At 38.0% G+C, this 16,921-nt stretch overlaps 2 protein-coding genes across 3 annotated transcripts; one reads left to right on the top strand and one right to left on the bottom strand.

The window, feature by feature from the left end:
• Positions 1–1,670: 1,670 nt before the first annotated feature.
• On the bottom strand, positions 1,671–10,886 carry wdr54 (WD repeat domain 54). The gene is made up of 10 exons (XM_036599142.1): positions 10,857–10,886; positions 9,357–9,629; positions 7,970–8,032; positions 7,829–7,895; positions 7,489–7,545; positions 7,230–7,357; positions 6,389–6,489; positions 5,423–5,585; positions 5,256–5,330; positions 1,671–3,648 (listed from the first exon to the last, which is right to left on the bottom strand). Exons 2-10 carry the CDS (start codon positions 9,588–9,590, stop codon positions 3,517–3,519), a joined length of 1,020 nt encoding a protein of 339 aa, XP_036455035.1. The 5' UTR covers positions 9,591–9,629; positions 10,857–10,886; the 3' UTR covers positions 1,671–3,516.
• Positions 10,887–11,310: 424 nt separating this feature from the next.
• Positions 11,311–15,971, top strand: LOC118827704 (uncharacterized protein C2orf81 homolog). Of its 2 annotated transcripts, XM_036599143.1 has the most exons (5): positions 11,311–11,438; positions 11,986–12,070; positions 12,498–12,736; positions 12,874–13,068; positions 14,688–15,971. In XM_036599143.1, the coding sequence occupies exons 3-5, from the start codon at positions 12,503–12,505 to the stop codon at positions 14,940–14,942; spliced, it is 684 nt and encodes a 227-aa protein (XP_036455036.1). In that variant the 5' UTR covers positions 11,311–11,438; positions 11,986–12,070; positions 12,498–12,502; the 3' UTR covers positions 14,943–15,971. The 2 variants fall into 2 exon arrangements, with proteins under 2 accessions (XP_036455036.1, XP_036455037.1); XM_036599144.1 differs by lacking the exons at positions 11,311–11,438; positions 11,986–12,070 and having other exon boundaries at positions 12,399–12,736.
• The last annotated feature ends 950 nt before the right edge of the window (positions 15,972–16,921 follow it).

The raw sequence follows: 16,921 nt of genomic DNA, 5'->3' as shown, positions 1-16,921 counted from the left end.
GATATAATGATGACAAATCATCATAGCAAGATAGAAAAATATGAATTAAGACACTAATCAATTATACTTGGTTATGCAATTTTAACAAAGGACAAAGTAAAGGATTGTGTTTATACAGTATTGTGAAAATATCAGCGACAAAAACAGCCTTGAAGTAGAAGTTATTCAGTTACATCAGTGCAAAAAAAGCAGAAAATATGCAAAAAATATGCACTGTACAAAAGTCTTAGGCACTTAAACATTAATTAAAACGATTTACTCTTCGCAATAAGTGTTCTTGTGTGTGTGCATTACAATAAATGCAAATAAACATAAATACATCAAAAAGAAGCAAGAATTTCTTGTTTCAGAGAAGAAGTTGATATCTTCTGAGCTAGTTTGGCTCCAGATGTTTCCTCCAAGCCTCCAGCCATCACACAGATTAATTAAATTCCATCACCAGAACACTTGATTTAACATGTTAAAAAGCCATAATCATACAGCAAACCAGATATTGGAAAGTAATAATAAATATTACTGGATGTCCTGGAGGAGTGGTTTGAAAATTGATAAGCCAACACATTGGCATACATAAAATAACTACTTAATGCATTAATGCTGATATTAGCATTTTTACTGCCAAGGTAAATAACATTTTTAGATACTTTTTTCCAGTGGCCCGTAATGTATAAAATAACATAAAACAAAATATTAAATCATTTTTTTCCTGTTTAGCATGTTCCCCATTTGCCTTTAATACAGCTTCACTTCTTTTTGGGAGAATCTGCAAGGATATTTTTCCACACCTCCAAAGTTCAGTCTTAGATGCTAGTTGCATTTTCCAATTTTCATCATCCATGTTATCCCAAACACATTTAATGACCTTCTGGGGCGGCAGTTGTTTTGAGAACACCAGCAGTTTCTTTGTTTGATCTGTAAATGTTCTTCTTTTTTGTCTATTTCCTTTTCAGTAACAGCTTCCTGTCAATTACACATCCTTTCACAATCATAGCATTGAATCGTCTTCTCACAGTAGAAGGATGGACAGAAACAGCTGTGGTTTTTTTTGTTTATTAGGAGTCCCATTTTCTCTAAATCTTTTGATCATTTTAACTCCAGTTTTGGAAACTTTTGTTTTTTCCTTCATTTACATTTGTCTTTTCATTAAATGAAATGTGTTCTCTGACTTTTGTTTAGTTTTTGTTTACTTGATTACTAATATAATAGGTAGTAGCCACCCTAACATTACTAAAGCCATATAGAGAGACCTTGTGCCAAAAGCTTCAGCAGACGTTTAGATGTGTTCTATGATCAGTGATGTCATACAGCTTACCTAATCAACACACTATCACATGGCCATGCATTATGTGTTGTATACACTCCTGTTAGAAAAAGAAAACAAGAAGTTGTTTAAATGGGTCAGATCCCAAGCGTAACCATAACCCCTGGTCTTCCTCTTAGATTACACTCTGCTGACAGTAATTCTCAAGGATTTATGCGATGGAAATCAAACCTATAGTGATTCATACAAAATTACTATCATTCACTGTAACAGTTCATTGGCATTTTGAAAAATCATACCTTTCATATGCCTTTTTTAAGATGTGGTGAGCTTCCAATATTCAATTTTAGCTCCATCTACTGGTGGATCTATAGAATTGCAACAAAAGCTGTGATAAAATGTAGCATGAACGTTTATTGACTAGCGTTTTTGATCAAGAAAAATATAATACTATAATTTTATGACAACAGCTCTTGCACCAGAAGTGCACAATGTAAGACATAAGAATTCTTTAAGGAAAAATAGTCTGTCTCATTAACACAACAACATTCATATTAAATAAATACATTCAAACTATGTTGATACAAAGTCGACTTCAGCCACATTTTGATATGAAGATACACATAACGTCTACTGTAAAGAAGTCACTCAGCATGGTTCCAATATAACCCCTAGTACAGAAGTATACAAGAATACATACACACCTGTAGTACTGTGCAAAAGTCAGAAACCACCCCACATTTATTTGATTTCCAGTCAAAACAGCCAGCCATTAAGTGCAAGATACAACTTTCAGCATCAAGAAAAAGGTAGAAAACACATATATATTTAACTGAAAATTACACTGAAGGCTCCACAACTAAACATAGTAGCTTTCATTCTTTTCAGGAGACTTACTTTCAGTTTTTCAAAGAAATCTGCAGGAAGATTTTTCCACACCTCCAAAGTTCAGATGGTTGTGTTTTCTGCTCATCATTTTCATCCATAAAACCTTACTCCACATCTCAGATGTCCAGTCCAGACGTCCACTGAATTGCAATTTTTATTCCTTCTCTCAGCAACAGCTTAGTGTTGAGTTGTCTTCTCACAGTGGACAGAAACATCTGTGGATTTCTTCAGATCTGAAGCAAAAGTAGAGCTTGATCTTATCCTACCTTATCTTTGTCTATAAAATTTATTCATTTTTTAACTCCAGTTTTTGGAAACTCCTGTTTTTTCACTGATTTTCTTTTGCTTTTCCACTTCCTTATGCAAGTAGATTATCTTAAATCTAATCTCCTCAGAAATATCTCTTATAGCCTTTGTAGATGCAAAGGCTAAGGTGAGTTTGGGTAGTTGCTTTGGCAGTAGGGTGCACTAATCTAATGAGTGGACAAACTAAACAATGATAGATTTGACATTATCCTTAGTGTTGGAGACTTCTGTGTAATACTCTCATATCATTTTGCTGCCGAAACCAAGCTAAAATTAAATAATTTGTACTTACTAGGCATTTTTGACTGGAAAGTAAATCAATGAAAGGGTGGTCTCTGAATTTTGCACAGTACTATATGAAACAAAGACATTCCTACTTAATATAATTTTTTAATTTAAATGTCTATTTGAACGTATATGCTATTATCACAGTCATGTCTAGTTACCAGTCTTTTGTTGCCTCTCTCCTATACTCTTTCAAAATATCCACCCTGTATTTTCAGCTGCAGCCTCTTTAGAAAAGAACTGACTGCAAGAACATTTTTATCTCAGGCTTGCCTCATCTTTAAAAGAATACGTTTTGTGACAAATCTAATTTACACAGCGCAGTTTAAGAATGTTTAGGCATGTCATTTTCACTATTCCATTTGGTCAGTATAAGCTTCCATTATTTGTTAGCTTATTTAGCCTCTTAGCTCCAGAAAAGACACAAACGTCAGATACCAAACGCTTGGCTGACTCACTGCAACTGAATTAAAGGAAAACCTGTGTAAATTAGATTTTTTGCAAAACTATTCCTTTATACTGAGGCTTCACTTTGACCAGTGTGATTAAATTAGACCAATGAATGGCTGCAGAAACATGATGATGACTTTCACACGCCTCTTTGGACCCAGAGTTCAGCTTCCACTACAGTACACAGAACACAATGTACTGCTGACAGTCTTGCTCCCTGCACCTATACTGTAAACCAAATCACAAACAAACAAGCTCTACCATCATACACAGTCAGGCCTGTGTCTTACAGTAAACGTTCCTCAGATAATCACAGGGAGCACTTTCTAAGCCTGTGTGTAGCGGATGATCTCGCTCAAGTCGTAGCCCGTGACTGCGAATGCGTAGCCGTCGCCGTCGCAGAACTTGGCTCCACAAATCTGAGTGTCCGTCACACATTCATTATACAGGTGTTCGATCTGGACATAGAAAAAGAGAGGAACGATATGGATGAACTGCTTTTGATAGATTTACAAAGTAATTATTTTAGGCTGTTCAGATAAAGGACAACAAAAAAGGAAACATTTAAGATCAGATCATGTTACAGTTGACCTAAACCTGCCCCGCCCACAAATATGGGTACCACTTCACAATTGGACTACCCTTTTATTTACCACTATTCGAAATTACTCCAAACTGTGGTTCCATTGTAAAAAAACATTTTAAAAAACAATTATGCACTCAGACCTTACATATTTATAAGAATTATGTTATGATCTCTACTAACTGAGATAGTAATAAGCTAAATATATACAAAATCATCATTTATAGGCTGCTCTTTATTGGGAGGCGACTGTGCCAAACCCTAAAAAAAACCTGCCTAAGTCCTAACTTGTGAAAATAATACTTAAACCTTGTATATTTTTTTCAATGTTGTTTTTGAAAGATCATTTTGATTAGTTTTAAAGTGAAGCTGAAAGGTTTAGATTCATGATGAGTTTAATTTTTAAATAAAACACATAATTTTAGTCCATAGATAGAGCCTTTTTTAGCCACACCCCTGCATTTTAGAGCAGGAATTCTAAGCAGTTAGATCCCCTGGTTTTAAAGTAAACATGTCCCAAAGTCTGAAAATCAGTGTATAACATTAAAAACTACTTAAGTTTGAAGTAGGCCTTATTACATAATCGTCTTACTGGAATTATTTGAGATGATCTCAATTATTTAAGCTGGAGTTGCTTTCTACAGTCATTAGATTTCAAACTCATATTAGTCCACTGGATTGTGCTGGATTGAGGCAAACAAATGTAAATAAATGCAAGAAGTATGCGCATTCACACTCCTGAAAATAAAAAGTCTAACTTCTAACTTGATACTCTTATGCTAGCAGAATGAGTTTCTTTTTTGCATACATTTTCACTTTAAAAAATATGCATTTCATTAATTGACTCTATGCATGCTAAACAACTAAGAAGATAGATGGCTAATCAGCTAATCTGGCCACTTCAGGCCTACATTTTAATAGTTGCAAACATTGAACAGACAACTAAATCGTGAACCACAATTATTTATGTGACAATTAATCATCAGCTAAAATTCCATGATTGTGACAGTCCCAGTTCAGAGCTGCGTTTACTAGTCATGTACTGGTAAGGGTTTTGAGGTCTGCTCAAAATTAGCTTAAATTGTCATGACTGAAATAGTCACTACTGAAACATTTGCTTTCAGTAGTGTTATGATTGTTTTAGTACTGACAAATGGAATGTTCAATTATTTGCTTCAATAAAATAAACATAATTAAAATATAATGTCACTCAAAGCAAAAGGATTTTAGTCCAAGTCAGTTAAAAGTCCAAAGAGGGTTTTCAACTCTGACCCAATTCAGTAGAATGATCTGTAAATGGTTTATTGATGGTTTAAATTTAGTTTATTAATGGTTATTATTTAGGTCATAAAAACTTCAAAATTATTATTATAGCAGTTATAAGACAAATATAAAGGGCAACAGAGACAGTTCTGCTAAAACGTCAGATCTTATATCTGATGGCTTTGAATTTAGAGGCTAACTGACGAAACAATAACTCACCTCTACACTGTTGGTTTCTGGGGTGATAGTTAAATGCCATACTCGAACTAGAGAGTCCTCAGCAGCAGACAGCAGCTTTAAGTTGACAGAGTTAAAGAAACACATACAGTCACTGTCCATAAATCAGTGTTACGCATGCTGTCATGAGCGAGATCTGCTGCTCTTACCAGACCAGTGAAAGGAGCGATGTCCAGTGAGTAGATCCAGCGGGCGTGGGCATTGACCTCAGCATGCAGGATCCCAGTGACTCCCTCGTACAGGCGAATCTGTCCTGTGCCATAACCGGCTATCACAGTGCCTTTCCACAGCTTCACAGAGGAACAGCTAGTGCTAGGAGTTCAAGAGATGTCAAAAATGAAAAGCATTTCCACTTTTTGTCACAGTTTCACAGCTTTTGAAAGACTTTAGAAAGTTCCAAATCATGGCACTAATTTTTTGCATTCTGTTTGCTCATTTTTTGTTTACATTATTTGTCTCAAGCACATACTCAGAGTTGGGCAAAACACCACGAAAAAGTAGTGATGGCTGAATACTGAATACACTGTCCTATTTAGTTATGTATTCCGTTACAATGCATAAAAAGGTAATGTAATCAGAATACATTTAGAATACATTTAAAATATATATTGATAAGGAACATTACTAGTTTGATCATCCCTTAAAAGACCTCAGGAACACTGACATAAATAGCTGAATTTAATAACTGTTAGGCTTTAGCAGAGCTCAGCAACAAAAAAATTAATAACTGATCATCACTTTGATTTATCAGTCCACTCAGGCTTTAGCAGGAAGTTTTTTTAAAGAGCACTTTTTTTTTAGTTCTTCTTTACAGTACATGTGCTCATTTTAAAATGGCTCATAAACAAGCATTAATGGTGTTTCCTTTAAAGATGGTGTAATATATTATATATATATAATATATATATATATATATATATATATATATATTCTTTTTTAATTTAATGGACAAGTATTCTAAGACTATTCTCTTTTCTCTTTAAAATGTAAAAAGTAACTGTTTGGTATTCTGAATACTGCCTTTTCAAAATGTAACTTGGACTGAACACAGATGGCAATACTTGTATTCCATTACATCCCAAACCTGTACATACTCTAGACTTTTTTCCACTTACTCAAATCCAGGGATCTTGTTGAGAAGCTGGAAATCCCCTCCAGATTTCCACACACAGAGAAGACCTGAGTCATCAGCACTCACCAAATCAGCTATACATTCCTGATAGAGGGAGACAGAAATGCATTAGAATTAAAGCATCATCAGTTTATTACAATCTGCTAAACCGTATCTACTGACATAACTAATATAACTACTAGCTTTAGATAACTGTAAAGTTTAGTCGGTCATACAGACAAAGATAGTTATGGTTATAGTCCTTGTCAGTAAAGATCCGCAAACTGTCTACTCCTGTGCATAAAGTCATCAGAGGTAAGATATAAATGGAATGGGAACAAAACATTTTCCATACCCACTGTGGCAGTATGCTTTAGTTTTGGATGCTTGATGGTTTGGGTTTTTAAGTTTGCTGTTTTTTTGGCCTTAATTATGTATATTTAGCTGGCCAAAATTCAGTTTTTTGCCTTCAATGGGGTAAATGTGTTACTTTTCAAGAGCGAATGCATCCTTTATAGGGAAATGTTCCATTGGTTGTTGGGGTTATATCACCTGCCCTTTCATTAATGTGCAAGTAATGTTGTTATTGCTTTGTCTGTGTGAATAATGTGTAAGTAATGTTGTTATTACCTTGTGGAAAAAAAAACCTAAAGCTGTGGCATGCCCAACACCACAGTTAGTGTTCTGCTACTGCAGTGCTGCATAACCTTCTGTGATATCCTAAAAAATTCTCTGACCATCCAAAAAGGTAGTATGGCCCAAGAAACATGTGTGACCAAGGGCTGATAACTTTATGATCTGTGCCTAATTTTATTATCCCAGTGTAGAGTAAGTAGGCACTTTACCATACTGCCTGAGCACTCTGAAGCCATGTCTGTGATAGCCTCTGTGTGTTCCTCTAGGACTTCAGAAAGTGTAATGTTGCTTCCTTTGCTGGGAACATCAAACACCAGCACTGAACCAGACGAGACCCCTAACAGGAACAGAGGTATAGGGAAATGGAAAAAGTATGATATCCATTAGCTATGAACAGACCATAATGAACCATCAAAGAAGGATATCCTTTCAGTTAGAAGTCAGTGCTGTTGTTTGCATCACACTTACCTACACAGATGTATTTCTCTCTCACTGCAGCAATCCCTCTCGCAAACACTGCTTGAGCTGATACAATAGTAATCAGTCACATGGCTTTATTCTATCCACATTTGCATTATTTATTTGACAACCCATTTCAATGGTAATTTATCAGATTTATTAAAAATACATTGTATACACCTCAAGTGAGAGTATAAACCTTTATGCAAAGATATTTTAGATATTTTATTTGATGCTGCTTCCATCAAGTCATTTTTATGCAGCATGTCAAAATACACATAAAAACATAGATGGAAACACAGCTACACACATATAAAGCAGTTCTCAACAGCACTGAATCTGAGCGTACCTGTGGGAGTCTCTGGAGTGTCCAGTGCGTGCCAATACACCATAATGGAGCCATCAGACTCGTACATCTATTATATAAAGACAGAACTTTAGAACAGAGACATGGTGGCTACCGTATGTGAATTGTATGTTCAGGACCCACCTGTATCCCTTTTTGAGACGTGAGGACAAGGAGGTCTCTGGATGGTAGGACACACCAGGCTGCCTGCACAAACAACAGAAGGTTCAATTTACACTATTTTAATTGCTTACAGATACTACACTTTATCATTTTATTTATTTATTTATTTATAGTTTTCGTGGTTTTGGACTTTCTATCTTACAGTTTTGTTACTGTTGCTGTTCATTGTGGCTGTATACACACACACAGCTGCAACAAACAGAAATAACAACAACAATGTTGTGTGGCAATAAAGAATCTTCAATCTAATATCTATTAGTTTTTATTGGTCTGACACACACACACACAGGGATGCGGGACATGGAGGTGCTGAGGGGGCTGCAGCAAACCCAGATTTCAGAACTGCAACTGCTAAAAACAATAATAATAACAACAAGAGATCTGAACTTTTTAACAATTTGACTGTAGCAAAGATTCATGTGTGCTAAAGGAGTTTGTATTTTCTTAATTTTATTTTATATCTTCAAAATCTACAGTAGCCATGCACTGTGAAAGTTACGTGGTGTTTTCATTACAGTGAGCCGTATCGTTTTCCTCCACAACAGTTAGATGCTTTGGAGGAACGTCACTACAAAAAGCAGGTTGTGGTGCCAAGAGACAAAGTGTGTGTAGAGATAGAGGCCAGTTCTGAACCCCAAAGCAGCCTAATACTGTTTTTAAACTTAAAAAAAATAATTTAATGTAATAATAATGCTCTATAAACCGCTCAGTGTGTGTTCTCACCACATTACCGTGGGTGTGACACAATCGGTTACCACGCCACAAATCGACAGTCTGATTGGTCGCCACTTAGAGAGCAGACAGTGGATGTGCATCAACAGTCTGATGTGTCAGTTATATGTATATACTGTCGTCTCTCGTCTCTTTATAATGCAGTACGACAGATTATGTTTGATGTAGATTATCAAAAAAAAAATGGAAAAAAGGCAATTAATTAATCATAATGTAATAGTTCATTGACACTGACGTGTGTAAAAACCTGAGCCGCACCACTGTTCCTGATACACTCATACCAGCACCACTCATGCAACAATCATCACTGTCATGTCAGTGTCACTGCTGTGCTAAAAATGATCCACCGCCCAAATAATATCTGGTCAACAGCGGTCCAGCAATCAGAAGCTGACCACTGATGGACTTTATAGATGGTGGCTGACAAATATGGCTACAATGTGTAACCATAGACCTATTCCTCATAAAGTGATCAGTGAGTGAAAGTACATGGAAGGTGTTTCTAATGAAGTGAATGGTGAGTGTATTTTCAGGACTATCAGATACAGAATGCGTAATACGAGCATACGTTGTTATTCATACAGATGGAGCAGGACCTGTCAAACGCAAACATTACCTGCATAATGAGTGAGGAGCTGGTGGCCACGTTGCCCTCTTTGGACTGCAGCTGTCGGTGTGAATAGTTCAGTCCATCCCAGGAGGCGCTGACCATGTTGACCACGTTGGCGTGGACCACAGTGAAATAGGTGAGGCAGCGCGGGGCAATGCGCAGCACACTGAGGTTGTTGTAGAGAGCAGATGCACTGCTCTTTATCTGGATGCTCTTCTCTTTATGATACATTTTTGCCATTTCTGAGCAAATGAATGAAAGCAGCCCCCACAATTACTTCTAAAACACAGAGAGAGAAACATTACAGCTTCTACTGTTCATGTAAGATTTGTCTTAAAGGGGAAGTCCACCGATGTTTCAAGTTTTTGTGCATAATTCCACTGTTGCGATGTAAACAAGTCATTCAAAGTGGTTTGATGTAAAGAAACTTACACGCTCTGATTCTTTACAGTGGTGATAAAAACCAAGGGTCACAATGTCTACAACACAGATATAGCCACTATATTTACTATCCAAAACCACCAGTGAACCTACACGTGTTTTTTGACTTGTTATATGTAAATGGATTAAAATTAATGGATTAACAAGATGTTTTAGGCCAAGGCTTTACCAAAAAACAATGTCTCAGGTATCAGGCAGAGTATTTACAGCCATTTCATGTTATAGCTGTCTGTGAGGGGAGCTTTCAGAAGCGTTAAACTCTTCAGACGTCTGGTTCCTATCAACAATACTGTGAACAATTCTAGGCAAGTTTCTCTAGAACGGAGCATTTCACACCAAACTACCCTGAATGACTTTGTTTATATCTTAACCATTTAATTATGTAGAACTTTGGACAAAATTCGTGGAGTTCCCCTTTAAGGCATCCTGAATTGAACTTGTTTTAACTAACTGTAGTGAATTTGTCACTGTGTTTAACAAAATACTGTCAGTTTTCACTGTATTTATCAAATAAAAATGTTTATTCATAAAAAGGTTCGTTTCTTCATTGACTGTAACGTTAGCTAAGCTAGCTACGTTGGGATAAATAAAGACATCAGCAAGACAAGTAGCTAAAAAGCTTGGAGGAAATTAGACTAGGTTAATCTGCATCCTTGCGCCGGTTAATTAACCGCATTGATGGACTGACAACCGATTATGCTGGCTTACGAAAATCAGTGCTTTAAAAATGCAGAGTAAATAGTTGAGAGGAAAGTCACCGTTTGGCTCCAGCAACATTAGTTAGCTAGCAGGCTAACTCAAGACGAGGCCACCAAGCTACAGCCTCCCCCCCACCCTGTACCGGAGTAGAGCTAGCAAGTGAGCTACAGCCAGCTAACATTAGCTACAGCGTATGTGTTTGAAAGAAAATATCATGTTTAGTCAGTTCAACAGTGTTTAACAACGTAAGGTGTCAGTAAACGTGTGAATAAACGTTGACAACGTGGACAACGCGAGTTAACCGTAAATGAGGGCCACAGCCGCCAGATTTCACTAACGTTAGCTAACAGGCGGAACAGCTCTTACCACTTCGCGTCCTCTGCAGCCATGGTGACGGCAGCGGCAACGTAGTGCGTACACTGAGGGTGCGTTCCAATCTGTGTGCTTGCGTCCTTACTAGAGTGCCTAGCTAGTGCGCACCACACATGTCGTTAGCTGTTGTTACTTCTCTCTAGACAAATCGTTGCACTGAAGTTAAGTGGAAGGAACACATTCTGAAATGGGTTCCAATTTCCGTGGTTTACGTGTCGCCTATTCACAGTCAATAATGTGTACGTCTTACTAGAATGTCCTAGCTAGTGTGCTAGCATACACGTCCATTGGAACACGACCGTAGTTCAGGTTTCTCTGAGGCAGGCGGGAGTTCGTGGGCGTGGCAAGACCCTCAGAGGCATGTGTTGCCTAGCAACTAACATTCTATGTCCAGCTGGCCAGAGGAGATTGCAAATTTACTCCATTTAGTTTTCACTTTCAGAAAACGGAGCTGGACTTTGCATCTGATCGTTTGAGGAGCGAAAGCAGCGTGAAAAACGGCTCACTCGGGTTAAGTCAACGGACTCGCTTCAGTAAACTGTGCTCTAGAGAGGAGTTCATCCATCATCTATAACGGTGACTTTACAATGTCGACTTTGCAGTCAGTGTTGTGTTCGTGTATGTGCGCTAGTTGGCTGCAAGTGTTTTAACGTTAGCTAATTAATTTGTTTGGAGGTGTTAAGCTATTTTACATTTGTCTTCCTAAGGACTGTAAATCGACGTTATGAAATCACAGAGATCACAGTGGACTGATCTGTTTTCATTATCACACAGTACTTTGCAAAAAATGTATGTAAAAAGTGATTTAATTGGGACATAAACGTGTGTAACACTATTTAATTTATTATAATAAATACTATCAACAATACAATAAGTAGTGATTTGGCTATTCAATACTGAATTAATTAAATCAGACGCACATTAACTTGTACTGTGCTGCTGATAGAATTTAACGTCCAATCAAAAAAAAAAAAAAAACATTATTTTCAAGGTATTATTTTTCAGCATCAGGAAAAACTGAAAAAATATATTTAACAGATGGTTACACAGAAGCCTCAACAACAAAATATGATATCAAAACGTGTCCACCCTTTGCCTTCATTACAGCCTTCTTTCTTTTCAGTGTTTCAAATCTGCAGGGATATTTTTCCACACTTCCAAATTTCAGTCTGACAAGTTGGTTGCATTCCCTGCCTGCCACGATCCAGGTAATCCTGCACACGTCCAGTGACATTGAAGTCTGGACTCCAGCTCATTGTTTTGATAACACCAGCAGCTTCTTTGTTTGATTTGTAAATTTTCCTTTTTTTCTTAGTAACAGTGTCCTGACAGCTGGTGCTTGGCATTGGGCATGGTGACCTTAGGCTCATGTGCTAATGATCCAGAGCATCCCATTCTACTGACAGTGCTTTACTATGTAGATTATACAAGCTGTGTGTGCACAACTGAATGTCTGTTTCAGCACTGAGTGCACCTTAAAGTAGCTAAATTTGCTAACTAGAAGGAGTGTCTCTTGGACAGATATTACAGAAGTAGATGTTGCATTATAACATATTAATAGTTGCAGCAGTCTTCAGGACTGGAAAATCAAAGTCAGAAAACAATCCGCGGCTATCTTTACATTAATTTCCTTAGGAACCATGTCACGCGCCACATCCAAGAGTCGAGCTGATAAGGGACGGACCACATCTGCACAGCCCCCACCTCCCACTCAAACTCCAGACGTGGTGGACATTGTCTGTGGTCGCCTCACAGAGTCTGAATGGCTGTCCATGATATCTGAGCAAGATGGAGAGGACATTGTGGCAGACACGGTGGAGGAACTCTTGAATAGTGTGATGGAGAAGTGTTACGAGTTGGACCTTAAGGAACAGGTAATACAGCTCAGTTGTAGAAAGTTATAGTTCCGATAACCTTGTGTATCAATGCCAGCTGAATGCATTGCTCTGAAAGTAATACATTAATGCCTTATGTAGGGTATGAGCCATTAAAACATTTGTCCTTCACACAGCTAGTGCCATTCTGTGTGGCTTGGGCAAAGGATGCTATGGTCCAGGTGATAAATTACCAATACCTAATGCGTGATGAAGGTGATGAAGCGAACATAATCTCAGACTTGCAGGAGGACACGGAACCTCTCCCTTCCATCCCAGACTCTTGGGCTGAAGGCTGTGTGCCTGTTATCAGAATCCCAAATCCCTCACAGGTAATCATGTGGACCACAATGATTTGGCCTGATAGATCTATGCTCTGCCTACAGATGCTTTCTTTAATAGGTACTGTTGCTGGACTGGACAGGCTTTAAAGAACATTGGTATAAATTCCTTTCAGCCTAATGAAAAAACTGTAGCAGCGTTGTAGAGTTTCCTAGCCAAGCCCTTTTCACAGCAGCCTGTTTTAGAGGAGCTCCCTCAGTTGACTCAGGAATTTTCTTCAATAACATTGATGGAATATATTTCAATAGGAATGTGTATGATTTACAAAACTGGGAGCAAACTGAATGGTCAGCAAGCAAGTAAACCTTTATGGAAGTGTTTTTTTGTGGGCGTTTAAATGCTATTTTTTGTGGCAGCTGTACACAGTTTTTTAAATCAAGCACACTGCAGTTATGCTATCTGTTTTATCTCGGCACGGCCATCTTTCTGGAGAGGTATGAATTGTTTTCAGAGTCAGGAGTTTTCACCTCTCCACTATCACCTTTCATTGCTCGCTAGCAGCTCAACAAAGAATCACAACATTTCACAAACAGAGCGCCAAGAGTGTCCTATTTAATCTGAGTTACAGGGAAAATGCAACATCAAAGGACGTCGTACATAAAAGAATAAACATCTTGGGAACGCTGCATGCTACAGACTTACTGTAGACTTGAGTCTTTGAAAAATACATCCACAATGGCAAATCCAACACTGAATGTCTTGTGAGATTATTTATCCATTCCTCAGTGCTGAAAACAGTTATTGTTGTTGTTAGCAGGGCAGTTAGCTGTCCACTGACGCCTTGGGTTGAGTGAGTCGACCAATCAGAAGCTGTGTTCTTGACTTGTCGACCAATCAAAGGCTGTATTCCTAACTTGTCGCTGGAACAATGCTACCCTTCCGGGCAAAATGAAAGTACATCTCTAGCATGCGTTCACAAAATATGTTTTCTTTTATCTACAACATCCTTTGATGTCACATACGACATCATCAACCTGAGATGGTTAAAAATATCATGTTGATTTCCAGCAGTGGTACCCATTCTTGCTTTGCTCCTGCTTTGTTGGAATGAAAACCTGCAGCCGCAGTGTGGATGAGATTGGACACCCCTGGGGAATGAGGTGTGTTAGACTTGAGTTGGAGGTGAAATCAGCAGGATGGTCAGATATCCAGAGCAGGGTAGATGACCACTGTTCTACAGCATGGCTGAGTCAGCAGCAGAGAGACACATAGAGGTGGAAAGCTTTAGGTCCCAACAACAAAATAATAAACCACAAAATCCCAGCATCAATAAGCCACGCAGTCTCTAAAACATTAGGAGATGATTCAGTCATGGACGCTTGCTGTAGCTGTAAGGAGGGTGAGATGAACTAAAACTACACCCGATCACCCAAGTTTTTATTAAGTTGAATGGGATTTTTGTCCGTTCTGTAAAGCTTGTCCAACCTCACAACATAAGAACAGAAGAATTTGTGTACAGCACATAGACAGTGGTTATATACGCACATTATATTCACTGCCATAAATCATCTTTTTGGTTAAACTCAATTATATAATTTGTCTGCATGTTGCACAATCTTACCAATTGCAGCTTTATAGCAATGTGTTAAACCTGTTGTTATTTGGGCAGGACTGTAAGTTAGATGTACAGGAGGATGACGTCAAGGATCCACCACAAAAACAGAGATGCCAGTCAATGAAGAAAACAGAATCTCCACACAAAGAATCCAGAGGAGAGAGAAAGCGAAGCGGCAGGCCTCTGAAACTAATCCCTGCTCAGGCAAAGTTGGAACTGCAAAGAAAGCCACATCCACCTGAGATACCATCACCAAATAAGCTGAAGCATTCAACTAGTATGATTTCTGCAGGACCACCATCAGAATGAGGTTCTCCATCACAAAGTGTGTAACAGGTGCCTCAGCACCTGCGGTCAGCACAGAGAATGATGTTGGAGAACTCTGTCTTTTAGAGGATGAAGATCCAAACACCTTTTTTAAGGTGGTCTACACAGATGAATGGAGATGCTATCTAGTTCTTTCATTTATACAAAGGCATGCTAGCCAAGCTGATAACAGGTGGAAGGCCCTGAGAACCAGTTTGCTTGCTTGTAAGACAATACATAGTTCTCAGAAAATCATCTCACTTTAAGAGCCTGTGACAACATTAAAACAAAAGACCATCTACAAGCAATGTGAGAATCGGGCTTGTGCTTATTTAGCCTCACATGAATACAAGGTATTCTGCTGTAAATGTAAAAGCATTCGCAACTTTACAGACATTGTTAACGAGTTTTAAATGGTTTAAATGCTTTAGGATGCCTATTTATGGTTCTGCATGTTAACTGCATGTGTCAAACAGATGAAATTAATGAGCAGCTTGTTTTCAGATTTTAACATTTCAGCTTTTTCTAAATTAAACGGCCACATTAAAAACTATATCACCGACATACCTGAATTGGTTTATTAAACATTTTGCTACCATCAGCTGCACTCTCTTCCTTGTCATTTCCACCTTTGGTATCGGTCAGGGCTTGATTGTACTGAAAAGCTTCTGTGGCAAACATTACCTGCTTAAGTGAGTTTATTCAAGTTCGCACTATGAGGCTACTTAAATCTTGCATTAGCATGTGATTCATATCTGGGTGGTATCTGGATATACTTTGGCCTTTACACTAATCATACCAGATGAGATGAGGGTTTTACTTTTCTTCATTAAAAGCACTTCAGCATATATACTTGTATGCAAAAGTTTGGGCGCCCCTGGTCAAATGACATGTTTTGTTGATTTTCTAAGTGAAGATATGTTACTTAGTCTACTAAGAAACTACAGTCTACAGATAACACACCTCTGAACATTCTGCACTATTACTGTTTATTTGCAGAATCTGACATATTAAGAAAAAATAAAATGAGGTTTGTGCAAAAGTTATGGTTCATTTTATATTATTCTTAATTTTTCTCTAATATGTTAAACTCAGCAAATAAATAGGAACTACCAAATAGAAAATCATAAAAACATGTAACTGGGTTCAAACTTTTGCATATGACTGTACATAGTTTCTGTTGTACTTGCATTTACGTTTTCCGCTGTTGCCACCTACCATGAACTGACAAGTTAGACCTGGAAGCTTTCATTGGCCCAGAGTGCAAGAAGGCCTCAGGCATCCTCCATCTTGCGTTTCCTTATTTATCCTGTCAGCTGCTTGGCAGACACATTTTTGCTTACGTAATTGTATTTGGAAATACATTTATAAAAAACACAGAATATATAGAAAATGCATTCCATTTACACTTGGATGTGAATGTGGTCAAGATTTGTCTCTGACCATGTTCGAATGTGGTTTGAGTGATCTCATTGTAATCTAATCAAAATACTTAGATGTCCTAGTTGTGTTTACACCTGGCTTTTTATGCGGTGAAGTAAAATCTGAATGTGATTTGACCACTGAAAACGCATGTTGATGATGCAAGGTCTAAACAGCCTCTAGGTTTTCTCAAGTAGTTCCAAGGGAGTCAGATTGATGATTAGTAAACTCTAATCAGTCCAGACTGTTAGTGCAGTCAGCCTTGATTTAGCCACTCCACTGTCACAAAAGTCATCATGCTGGTGCCTCTTCAAGCTTGTTTGCTTCATGTTGGTCTTCTTCAATTTCTTGTCTTTTTCCCCTCAATTTGCTCAATTTTGCCGATGTTGAGTCCCTCCTTGACCTCAAACTATGTTGTATACACCTCTGATATTTCAAATCCATTCTCCTCTTCCTCTTTCACTGAATATGGGAAAGTCTGCATGCTCTAATGACATGCACGACCACATTCAGAAGTGCACAATTGTGTGGTTCAGCTCCTGGACATCAACAAACAGCCT

The sequence above is a fragment of the Colossoma macropomum genome, unplaced genomic scaffold, assembly GCF_904425465.1.
Source record: "Colossoma macropomum unplaced genomic scaffold, Colossoma_macropomum, whole genome shotgun sequence".
Taxonomy (NCBI): domain Eukaryota; kingdom Metazoa; phylum Chordata; class Actinopteri; order Characiformes; family Serrasalmidae; genus Colossoma; species Colossoma macropomum.
The sequence above is the reverse complement of the archived record's forward strand: the minus strand, read 5'-3'. Positions and strand labels throughout refer to the sequence as shown.

Excerpts from the sequence above, each read along its gene's own strand:
- LOC118827704 (XM_036599143.1), top strand. The coding sequence starts at position 12,503 with ATGTCACGCGCCACATCCAAGAGTCGAGCTGATAAGGGACGGACCACA. Across the intron at positions 12,737-12,873 it reads AGTTGGACCTTAAGGAACAG|CTAGTGCCATTCTGTGTGGC; the intron begins GTAATACAGCTC and ends TCCTTCACACAG. Across the intron at positions 13,069-14,687 it reads GAATCCCAAATCCCTCACAG|GACTGTAAGTTAGATGTACA; the intron begins GTAATCATGTGG and ends TTATTTGGGCAG.
- wdr54 (XM_036599142.1), bottom strand. The coding sequence starts at position 9,590 with ATGGCAAAAATGTATCATAAAGAGAAGAGCATCCAGATAAAGAGCAGT. Across the intron at positions 8,033-9,356 it reads GCTCCTCACTCATTATGCAG|GCAGCCTGGTGTGTCCTACC; the intron begins GTAATGTTTGCG and ends TTGTTTGTGCAG. Across the intron at positions 5,586-6,388 it reads AACAAGATCCCTGGATTTGA|CACTAGCTGTTCCTCTGTGA; the intron begins GTAAGTGGAAAA and ends TTGAACTCCTAG.